Here is a 12,887-nt window from a genome sequence, read left to right as displayed (position 1 = left end):
AACATCAACCAGATTCGCACCACTTTATTGAAAATCAAATTCAATTGTCAAAAAGTATCTTAATTTAAAATTACGAACTCGAGTTTAAAGAAATTAAAATGAATATATATATATATATCAGATTATTAATATGCATTTATCATAAATGATTATTATAAATTATTTATAAATAATTCAATAACCATTATAATTGTATCTTCAAATACAACGACTTTTTTCATCTATTCGCTCAAAAACATAAAATAAAATAAAAACTCATCAAACGAATAACGAATTCAGTGACTTCTACAAATAATCACTATTTATTATTTTTCTTGTTTATTATGGTAGGCCAAATAAGTACATAGGAGTGGCACCCCACAAACCTATTAGGAAGGATTGTGGCCCTGTTGCTGACTTCCTATCACTATGAGACAAGATTTAAATTTATGAAATCAATACACAAGTCAGGACGTATGTTTAATTCTATCTTCGATTATAATTATGATAATGCTCAACCTTAGCCACTAAATCATAATGATCGGTTGATATTAAATTTATGGATACGGCCAAGGAAAGCGGCGATAATAATAGTAATAATGACCGATTTCACTGGCACCAGGGAAAAAAAGATTTTTGGTCTCAATCATGCAAGATGACATGATATATGATAAGATGTATTTATTACCTTAATTAAGGTTTTGTGTCACTGTCCATTTCGTTGAGGTTTAAAATTTATAATTTTGAAGGAAAAGGATATAAGTATATATAAAATTTAATGATTTTACTTCCAAGATGACGGAAAATACTATATTGCTTCTATATAAATAGGCCTCAAGGCGAGCTATTGAGCACCATATCAGCACACTAGCAATAAGTAGAAAGGGTTTAATAGTGTATTTAAAATTGGTTAATTTTCTTTGACTTATAATCAATGGGGATTCCAGTTGTTGATTTCTCAAAAGTTGATGGAAAAGAGAGGGCAGACACTCTGGCTTTGATTGACCGTTATTGTAAAGAGTGGGGATTCTTTCTGGTATTTAAATTGTGATTAAATGGCTTATTATTTCCCTGAACGTCATATTATCTAATTGATTTTTTATAATGGCAGCTAACCAACCACGGTATCTCTGAGGAGCTCCTGGACAAGGTGAAGAAAGTGGCCACTGAATGCTACAAGTGGAAAGGGAGGCTAGTTTCAAAAACTCAAAACTAGTACAATTGTTGAATGAATTGTTGAATGAATTGGTGGACAAGAAAAGCGATGAGAAAATAGAGAATGTGGATTGGGAGGATGTGTTCCTACTTTCAGATGACAATGATGATGAGTGGCCGTCAAAAACTGTTGATTTTAAGTAATAAAAAATTTGTTCTAATTATTTTCTATGAGTTTTACTTTCATAATAACTTTTGTTTACAAATGAAATGTTTCTATATATTTTAGTCACTTCAAGATGGAAACTTCTGGAAAAAATTTAATTAGTCCATTGCAGTCCGCATAAATGTTTGACAACCGGAATGAAGCTTTGTAAAAATTTGTATTCAAAAATTTTTATTTTGGAACAACTAAATATCCGTAGAATAAATTCATTTTTCAGAAAACGTGAACATGTTCATGCAAACATGAAATTGAAGCATAAGTTAAATATTTAACTAATTATATTTTTTACGACAGGGAAACTATGAAAGAATATAGAGGTGAACTAAAAAAACTAGGACACAAAGTCATGGAAGTAATGGGCGAGAATTTAGGCTTGCCAAAAGGCTACATTAAGAATGCTTTTGAAGGTGGAGTAGACAATGCAGCCTTTTTTGGCACTAAGGTCAGCCACTATCCACCATGTCCCTACCCGGAGAAGGTAAACGCTCTCCGAGCCCACACTGATGCTGGGGTGTTGTTTTACTCTTTCAAGATGATGAGGTGAAGGGACTTCAGATGTTGAAAGATGGAGTTTGGATCAATGTGTAGCCTCTGAAAAATGCTATAGTCATCAACACAGGTGATCAGATTGAAGTTGTAAGTAATGGGAGATACAAGAGTATTTTACATCGAGTTGTGCCTCAGATGGATGGACAAAGGAGATCAATTGCTTCATTCTATAATCCATCCCTCAAAGCTACTATTGAGCCTGCACCACAATTGCTCAGCAACAAGATAGAGAACAAGGTACAGAATGCAACCAAGTATCCAAAATTTATATTTGGAGATTATATGTCCGTTTATCTTGAACAAAAATTTCAACCTAAAGAACCAAGATTTCAAGCTGTGGCAGCAATGTAAGAGTTGAATAGTTGAGTTAATGTGTCTTAAGAAATGATGGAGTTTGTATGAGTGTGTGTTGCGTGCGTCTGTGTATCTTAATATGTTTGTGGGCTTGTCCTTCTAGCAAACTGCTTTATTCGAGCGTATGTCATTCTACCCATGTATAAAGGATATAGAAATAAATAAAGTGCCCATCTGGTCTTTCATCTCGAATATTTCAGCTGCCCTTATTTTTTCATTCGTTCAATTTAAATATGCTATATTATGCACTCCATAACATTGTATGTATTTTATGTCAACTGAATTCTGTTACAGTGTATTTTTGGACTGGTGTATTTAGATTTTAGAGAAGGATTTGGAGGAAGGATTTCAGATGCTCCATTTTAAAATATAGTCCAAAATAAGAATAGAATTATTTGAAATCCTTCAAATTTGGAATTTTCCAAATACATCCAGAATTTGTTATTAAAGATTTCAAATGCATAATTTCAAATCCTTCAATCCAAATGCAATTTCAAATTTTGCTAATAGAATTCTATTAGGACGTATTTGGATTTGAACGAAGGATTTGGAGAAAGGATTTCAAACGACTCCACTTAAAAAGAATTTGAAATCCATCCATATTTATCAAAACTTAATTCAAAATTAAAATAGAAGGATTTAAAATCCTTTACATTTAGAATTATCCAAACATATCCAAAAGATTTGTTATGAAGGATTTAAAATTCATGATTTCAAATCTTTCAATCCAAATACAACCTTAGATTTTACTAATATGCTATATACACTCCATGACATGGTACACCTTCCAACATTTCGACAAGCTACAAATATTCACTGGTTGCATGAAAAGTTACATTCAAACTTATGAGGTTTAAAGACCTTAGACTACTCCATTAAAATACTGAAAAACTACATAATATATACCCGAAGAAGCATTATAGTCTTTTCTATTCATCATTTTTTTTTTTTGAAGTGGTAATTATAATAAACTCACTTTGAGACTTCAATGCATGATTTTAAATTTATTCATAAAATTTTCAATTAAATGCATAACTGATTCAATTATCAGTTACATATTCAATATACTGTAAATTAATTCCTGTAAGATGACTCAAGAATTGGCATCACAATAATTAAAGTAAAAATATATTTATTTGTACCTATTTCTATTGAAAAATATATTAATTTGACATCATAATTCAATATAAAAATACAATCTCATTAATTAATCGAAAAATATTCTCATTTTCATACAAAAGTCTATACAAATTTGAAAATACGTACTTTTTACTGAGAATTGAAAATCAGAACATAAGCAGACAGGCAAGTAGTCCGTAGTTTTTCCGAAAATATTTTTTAGAAATGCATACGTTAATGGTTAATCTATATCTGTACTCGATATAAACGTATGAATTCACACGTGTTCCCTATTATGAAAGGACATATATACCCTTTTTGAGTGCTAAATATTCTAAACTTACTCCACCTAAAATTAAGATTAAGAAGTGTAAACGTGAATAGATGTTCTTCCATGATGTTTAGTGTATACATATTGTAGTTTGAAAAATTATATTAAGTATCTTAATATTTGTTTTATTTAATAAATAGATCCCTCTATTATTTAAAAGTCACTGAATATGTTGTATTAATAAAAAAATTGAATGAAAATTCATATTTATTTTCGATCAATTTATTACTGATTTATTGCGAATTAAACAAATTATTTCTAATCAAACTACTCTTACGAGGGTGAAGATATACAATGCTATGAGAATGTATAGAGGGTAATTTGTTAAGAAAAAATATTTGTTTGGCTTTCAATAAGTTAGTAGTAAGTCAATCGAAGATATTTATGAATTTCATTCAATTTTTTGTGCTAATATCAATAAATTTGGTGAATTTTAACTAATGAACGGATCTATTTCTTAGACAAAAAAAAAACGTTAGGATAATTAGACTTGCAATAATGTTTCTAGAAAGATCATTTGTCAGCATTAATTAAATTCAAGATATGTTTGCTTTGTATAACGAATTTTTTTTTTTCTTTTTTTCTAAACTTAATTTTTTGTGAGGAAATTCAATTTCTTCTTATGGATTAATACAATTACTCCAAGAATTCAATTCTATTGTAACAATTACTACACTTTTTATAAGAAAGCTAGTTTTTGTGAGAATTTTAGCTTTCGTTACAATTATTTTATTATGTTAAATACATTTTATTGTACTAAATTATATGAAATTTATGTGTAATTACATTAAACTTAAGAGGAAAACTAATCCCCATACTTATTTAAGGAGCCTAAACGTGAAGGATATTTAATATCCTAAAATATAGAATCCCAAAACTCTAAACTTGCTTCACATAAAATTAAGAAGTCTAAAACTAAATACATAGTACAATTTCAGGAAAGAAGAGATATAGGATATGGACTACTGAACTAGCCGAATACATAATGTAATATTACAAAATTGTCATTTAAAAAGTTAACTTAAGGATAAATTACAATGATCTCCCTTGAAATTTGACATAATTATGAATACTTCCTCGTTGTTTGAAAAATTATAAATACACCCCTAATGTTTGATGCAATATTGTAATCATAAGATGAAGGTATGAAATTGTCAACTTTGCCCTTACTGTATTCTTTCTTAAAAAAATAAAAATTCATAAAAAAAATCAAACGGCTGGATGAAAATTTTTTAAAAATTATAAAAAAATTATTCACTTAGTCCATAAAAAAATAAAAAAAAATTAAAAATAAATAAATTTATTATTCTTAATCCACAAGGGCATTTTGATCCGTGCACCAGAAAAAAGAAATAAAACCTAATGGATGGGCTAATTGCTAGACAACTATTATAATCAGAAGGGTATTAGTAATTTTTCGAACAATGAGAAAATATTCATAATTATTATGCCAAATGTTAAAGAAGATTTATCCTTAACTTAAATTCCATTGATATAATATGTAAATGTTATATTAGAAAAGTTAGAATATATATTAATTAAATACCATATGTAACCTACTTTAACAAAATTCAATACAAGTTCATTCCATTAATTATTCGTTAAAAATTAATAAAATAATATCTAGGTACCTAGTTACATTAGATGATTATTCCTTTTCGCTGTTACCTTATGACTTTTGAACTTAATTACCATTAAAATCACAGTGAAATGCATGATGAGTTAAGTTTTTTCTGTAGTAATAATTAGACTTGACAAATAATAAGTTATGATAGAAAAAATAGCATCACAATCCTTTGTATTTAAGTATTTCAAAATATATATAAGGACTGTAATCAAGCTATGTAGAACTTAATATGAATTAATTTTTTAAATTATTTATCCTCAATTGTGAAATTGAAATCAAAATAGGATTTATTTTTTTGTGTTGAATAACATGGAAGCCAAACATAGCCTTACACAGACAAATTTCCACCTAATTTTTCCTTCACAACTCAACGGAGGGTACTCACGCAAATGAAAATTAAAAACTTTGCCTACCAAGTCCGACTATTTGAAAATGTGAGGTACTAAAACTAAAAAAGGGATATACTTTAGGTATGAAAAGTGAAATAATCCCTACTTTCTTACATTCACTTCTAAGCATATGCTTTCTAGGTTACAAATATTGGAAAAATTACAATTTTAATCTTGTGCGGGAGGTGATAATATTATTTTTTTATGAATTTATTTTAATAATTTTATTTTGTAGTTTAAAAATTTTGCACATTAAGACAAAAATAATTCATTTTGATAACTTGCGGTTTTCCAATCACCTGCATGAGAATATATTCCGCTTCAAAGTATACAATTTGTTGACACTTTTAGAACTGAGTAATTTATGATTTTTTAGCATTTGATATTAGATGCTCTACGGAACTTCTGATTTTGATGAATTTGGAGGGTTTTCTTTTCTTTTTTCTTTTTAAGAAAAAAGCGCTATTTTTATATTGAAAACCAAAGTGAGCCAAAATATAGCCATCCATTGTTTGATTACAACACCACTGAAAAACTAAGAATAACGATTAATTACATTTACATCGCTTTAGAATAGGTTTGAATACATTAATATTGTTTATCTTTTACGAAATTACAATTACATAATTTTAATGGATGGTAGTAGAATGTATCTTATGGGGTGTTGTGTAAGCTTTTGCCCCTAAATAGGGAATATACTTGTAATTACAACTACTACTTAACATATTTGAGCACTCATTACGTTTAGCCATAAGGAGAAATTGTCGTGCTTGAGTGATAAGTTCCTGCGCCTTTATGCTGATCCTTCGAAATTTTTCATGTTGCTATTTGTCCATAACGACCAACAGAGAGTGAGAAGCAATGCAAAGTCCCTAGCATAGGTCCAAGCAGTCATGAACCCGTCGCATTGATTCCTCCATGCTTGGTAACGACGACTAGTCATTCATAGCAAAAGATGGTGATTTTTGTTGCTGTATACGGAAATGATATAATAAAAGCATTTTTTTTATAGCAAATACTCTTTTGCTATGAATTTTTCATTTTTTTTCAAAAAGCCGCCTGTGCTTAGGTGGGGGGTATAGTAGACCCTTACTTGTTTATTAACTCAGTAAAAATTATAGTGTGTACAATTCAAAATTAGTAAACAAGGAGTACTTACTCCTTTTACAATCAAAAAAATTCTAATCTATGTGTAATATCAATGATTAACACTAAAAAACAAAGTCTATCTGAGCCTAGAAAACAAAGAGAATTTGACCTATAGACATGCCCATCTGTATGCTGGTGCATCGGACCTGCTGCGTAGTGCCCTCGCCAATCTCTCCCCCAATGCCCGACCTGAAATCAATCTCTAAGCATCACTCAAACTCACCGGCGAAGGTAGGGAGTGCCCAGTTTATCAAGTCGGATAATACTTCGCAATACTCCCGTAATGTCCTCCTTATATATAACCCGAGTCAATTGTCGAGAAGCGTCGTCCTTCTGAAGATGATCAACTGCTCCATTAGCCTCTCGAAAAACATGTTGTACGTCTGATACTAATTCCTGTTGGAGCTGCACAATGTGCATGATCAAATGCTGCACCTCCCACATCCTAGATGCTCATGACTGTAAGAGTTGGACGTGTCCACCTCAACTACTATGGGTGCTAAAGTGTGTGCTCGAGCTAGCTCTATACCACACCAGACAGCAGTAAGCTCTGAGACCATACTAGTGGTTGTACCCAAAGCAAACTGGTATGCTAGACGCACCTGTCCAACTGCATCCCGAATAATGCCTGTTGTTGCTGCCGGCCCGGGGTTCCCAAGCGAGTACCTATCTGAATTAAGCTTGAACCACGCCAGAGAGGGGTACTCCAACGCACCACTCTGGGTGCCCGAGGCACCACCGGCCTGAAGCAAAAATCCATAGCCAACGCCTGGTGCAAGTCACCCTTCCACTGTATGCTCGTCACGACCCGTGCTGCATATAGGGTGTGGAGATGGGCTGAATCTCCAATATGATGCCCATGGCCGTAAAATGTACTCCATGATATTTTGTAGCATTTCGCTGCGTCCAAGTAGACCATAGAATCAGAAATGGTACCAAAGTGCGAATATGCAAATCTGAGTGAAACGGAGTAGAGTGTCGCCAGAAGTGCACCATATGAAGCAGGTCCCCCATTTCACAAAGGTAAAGTCCAAAGATGTTAGCAAAGTACAGTCACACATCATATAATCGAAAATTTTAACCCCGTAAAATGTCTACTCCGGCGACCTAAACATCGACCCATCATAGGATTAGTTCGGATCATTGGAGTATATATAGAGTTCCATCATAGGTACGATATATTTTGACCCATAAAAAATATTATTAGGAGTGCTTTCGTAATTTATAATATTACATATATATGGGCCCTAATGTACATTATTGATGTGTTATTGTTTATTGTAATTACATAAAAGCATTAATTACATTTGGACCCCTTTAAAATTTAATTATACTTGATTTTTAAAAACTTCTAAAATTATGTACACTTGCACCCGCGCCAAGAATATTTTATTTATAGTTGTATCCTTTTCATTAGGCCGGGTTTGAATGAAGTGGTGATTTCAATAAAAATTTATATAAATTTTTTAATTTTATTTCTCATTCAACATTCTATATAATTTATTAACAAACATATCCTAGCTAGTAATATATTTTAATATTTATAAGAGGGTAAATATAATATACTTAACATGAAAAGATATTATCGAATTATTGTCTTTTGATAAAACATATCCGTTGTTGAAGCAAGAAAACAACAATATTATCAATAATTTAGACGAAATGTTGAATGGAAATTAAATTAGAAGTCTTTTTTTGGTTTTCTTTTGTTTTTGACGAAGTGAACATTTTTTGTCCAAACCCTAACCAGAGGAGCACAGTTGTAAACAAATTGAATTCTGAAAAGGGGTATAAATGGATTTCCAAACTTTTGAAAAAAAAATATAATTTTATATTTTTATAGTAGTTTACCTATACTATATATTAAGTGAGAGCACCCTTTTGGTGTTTAACTTAATTTCGACATGTTATTTATTTTTAAAATTTTAAATTAATTAATTAATTATTTCTTAACTTCTTTCACAACTACTTTTTGGTGGTTATTTTCTTTCATGCTATTTTTTTACTCTCCTACATAAATATTTATTATCTTCATTTGTCAATTTCTTTATAAATCAAAATATTTATATTAATTAATTATCTTAATATAGATTTTTAAATGCTTTTCTAAATTCTAAAAATTAATAACATAGTTTATATAAATATTTTATTTTCATTCATTTTTAAAAATTATGCACGTATATAAAATACGCTACACTTACTCGTAATAATAAAAGAACTTTTATGAATATGGGGGTTGGACCACTTTCCATACTATGTAAAACACTTATATTTTACATTATTAAAATTTAGATTATGAATTTCAATTTCTAACAACAAATTTTCCGAATTTATTTGGATAAATCAAAATTCATAAGATTTTAAATTATTCAACTTTCATTTCAATCTATGTTTTTTAACATTAATAAATTTCAAAATCTTTTAATATGAAGTTGTTTGAAATTCTTCGCTCCAATCTAAGCCCATCAATCCAAATATCAGCAAACATAAATTATGTTTGATTGAATATCCAATATATATCATATGCATACATTCTTTTACTTTAAGATTGATATGAGTTATGCAAGATGAGATTTAGGCAAAATTACCTATTAGGGTAGGTGAAATTAATAACGCCAAACATATATAAAACATATTAATTTTGCTGCTGTTTGATCGTCGGATTTCTGTGAATTTTCTGCTGCGTTCTTGCTGAATTTTGTTGCTGTTTGTTCGTCGGACTTCTGCGTATTCTCTGCTGCGTTCTTGCTAAATTTTGCTGTTGTTCGTTAGTCGGATTTCAGCGAATTTTGTGCAGCGTTCGCTGAATTTTGCTGTTGTTCGTTAGTCGGATTTCAGCGAATTTTCTGCTGCGTTCGCTGAATTTTGCTGCTGTTCGTTAGTTGGATTTCAACGAATTTTCTGCTGCGTTCGCTGAATTTTGCTGCTGTTTGTTCGTGGGACTTGAATTTTCTGCTGCATTCTTGTTTGCTGCGGTTCTTCTGCGAATATTCTGCTGCATTCTTGCTGATTTTGGCTGCTGATTTGTTGCTGGAATTTGATGAATTTTGCTGCTTGATATTGTATTTGGTCGGATTTCCTTCTCTGCTGCTGCGCTGTTCTTTCACGGTTGTTGCTGCAATTTCGCTGTGAATCGGTGCCATTTTTCTGGATTTGCTCGTCTGAATTCCGTCGGATTTTGCTGCGCTGTTTGTTGATTTTTACTGCTGTAATTCGTCGGATTTCTGCAATTTCTCTGCTGCTGTATTTGCTGAATTTCGTCAGATTTTGTGTTGTTGATCATCGGAGTTTTTGACGAGGTTTGGGCTGTTGACTGGCGGCTGACTGTGTATTGGTAGTATGTTTGCTACGGCAGGGGGTTTGTCGCCCCCAGTGCGGTCTTATTGTGATGCGGTTGCCTGTGCAGCTGTGCATCCTCCACCACCACCGGTATCTTTTGAGACATCTTCATTCCGCCCGATGGGTGTTCTTTCTCGGGATCAGGGAATGAAGGTGCTGAGGTTTTCATCCGATGAAATTTCTCGATTATCCCTACCATTTCGTTATGCCTTGGTAGGGAAATTCTCGCATGGCTATCCATCCATGCAAAATCTTCGACGTTGGATGCTGGCCCAGGGATTTCGTGGGGATTTCTCTGTTGGGGCCATTAATGTCCGGCATGTCTTCATCAAATTTGCATTGGAGGAGGATTATACTAAACTCTGGATTAAATCTACTTGGTTTGTAGAAGGATTTCCTATGCGTGTCTTTAAATGGACACCCACATTTAATCCAAGGGAAGAGTCGCCTATTGTTCTAGTGTGGGTTCGTTTGCTAGAGTTGCCGATCCAGTTTTTTGATCGGGAGGCATTGTTTAGCATTGCCCGTATGTTGGGGACACCTCTCAGGACGGATGTATCTACAACGACTTTGGTACGACCTAGTGTGGCACGGGTTTGCGTTGAGATTAACTTACTTGAGCCACTACAGACGGAAATCGGGCTCGGGATTGGGACAGAAGTGATCATCCAGCCTGTAATTTACGAGCGGCTGCCTAAGTATTGTGGGGCTTGCAAGCACTTAGGACGTGATGAAGATGAGTGCTATGAGAAGCACAGATCAAAGGCCCCACCGGTTAGGCCTGCAAATAAAGATGATTCTCCACCGGCTATCCCTGATCAGGAGGATCTTCGGGTGAAATTGTATGCATTGCGGGCTCAAAAGAATTTGAGAGATCGCCGTAAAGGTAAGCGTGTGGCTTTTGATGATAGTGCGACCCAGTCTCGCCTTGGGGCTAGTACTAGTGGCTCTAAGGCGGCGGAGGGTGAATTGCAGGAAGCTGCGCCTCAAAAAGACGAGTCCAAAACAGAGGTGGAAGAAGTGGTGCACTTGCCGGAAGATGAGGATGATGGGATGGTGAAAGATAGTCATGTCAATAAAGTGGTTGACTCACACGCTACACTGAAAGATAAGCGTCATTCTAGGAATGGGAAGGAGACGGCGGTTCCGGAGGTACTGCCAAAGGTTCCTGAGTTGGGAGAGTCTGACACGAGGCCAGACGATGAGCAGGTAGGTACATGTGTTGTGCCAGCATTCCAAACAGCGAGTTTGCCTTGCGAGTTGCCAGGTTCTGGTAAATACAGTAGATCACGAGTTGCCTAACTGTGCTACAGTGACAAATGATGAGGCTTTAGGCCCGACGGTGGAGGGCGTTATTCAGAGGGATGAGGAGGATGTCTCTAGGAGGTTGGCACGCCATCGGCGAGGTCGGTCCATGGGAGATGCACCTACAGATCATTCTGCTTCGCCAGATCGTGGGAAGACAGTCTCCCCACCCCGTAGGATCGTCACGAGGAGTACTATATGATCTACTCTCCCTTGATCGATGAAAAGATTATTTTGGAACGTTTGGGGAATTGGAAATGATCCTACACAGAGGGTCTTGAATCGGGTCAGAAAATAACATCACCTGGATTTCTTGGCGATCATGGGGCCTATGATCTCCCTTTAGGGAAGGTTTATGGCGAGGGGGCTGGAATTTAAGGAGGTGGTTTCGAATTGTGTGAATCAAATATGGTATTTCTGGGGACCGGAGGTACAGTGTTGAGTTTTGATCGATCATGAGCAGTTTCTGCACCTCCACTTGGAATCAAATAAGTGGCCGAAACCGTTGTTTGTTACAACGGTATATGCTAAATGTGATATGGTGGAGCAGCGAGATCTTTGGGTTGGCCTTCGATTGATATCGGTTGGCTCTTCGCTTGGATTGTGGGAGGGGATTTCAATACTGTCCTCTGCCCAGAGGAACGGTCGGGGGCGCTGCCCCGAGTGGTATCGCAATGTTGGATTTCCATGACATGATTGCGGACTGTGCCCTTACAGATGCCGGTTATACTGGGAGCCCTTACACCTGGTATAGTCGTCGATTGCGACAATGTCTAGATCGGGTCCTGGTGACTGATAGTTGGATGGACGTATTTTCGAAAACACAAGTTACTCATCTTGAGCTCTCCAAATCGGATCATCATGGATTATTGGTTGTTGCAGAGACTATTGTGACGCAAAAGGCATCATCTTTTCGGTTTCAACACATGTGGATCATGCATCTGGAATTTCTTGAGGTTGTTCGTCGGAATTGGCAATACCCAACGATCGGGAGTGGTATGGTTCGCCTTCAGCAGATGTTCGTCGGAATTGGCAATACCCAACGATCGGGAGTGGTATGGTTCGCCTTCAGCAGAAATTGACTCGCTGGAAGCACTGTCTGAAGGAATGGAACAGAACAGTCTTTGGGAATGTGTTTGATAGGGTTGCAGCGGCAGAGTGAGATCTCAAGGAGGCTGATGAGGCATATGATATTGATCCTTGTGATCGCACGCTTGTGGAGCGGAGTCGGCTTGTGATCGCACGCTTGTGGAGCGGAGTCGGTGCTCGGCAGTGTTGGTTCGGGTGTTGACCCAAGAGGAGACATTTTGGAAACAAAATACCGGGATGAAATGGGCTAAAGATGGGGAGCGAAACACGAGATAC

At 34.7% G+C, this 12,887-nt stretch overlaps 1 protein-coding gene and 1 pseudogene across 1 annotated transcript; both read left to right on the top strand.

The window, feature by feature from the left end:
• Window positions 1-913: 913 nt before the first annotated feature.
• On the top strand, window positions 914-2,260 carry LOC105179627 (annotated as a pseudogene).
• A 9,936-nt stretch (window positions 2,261-12,196) lies between these two features.
• LOC105179626 lies at window positions 12,197-12,604 on the top strand. The gene has a single exon (XM_011103269.1). It carries the CDS (start codon window positions 12,197-12,199, stop codon window positions 12,602-12,604), a length of 408 nt encoding a protein of 135 aa, XP_011101571.1.
• Window positions 12,605-12,887: the final 283 nt, after the last annotated feature.

This window comes from Sesamum indicum, unplaced genomic scaffold (genome assembly GCF_000512975.1).
Source record: "Sesamum indicum cultivar Zhongzhi No. 13 unplaced genomic scaffold, S_indicum_v1.0 scaffold00183, whole genome shotgun sequence".
In the NCBI taxonomy this organism is placed as follows: Eukaryota; Viridiplantae; Streptophyta; class Magnoliopsida; order Lamiales; family Pedaliaceae; genus Sesamum; species Sesamum indicum.
This window is presented reverse-complemented; position numbering and strand designations above follow the sequence as displayed.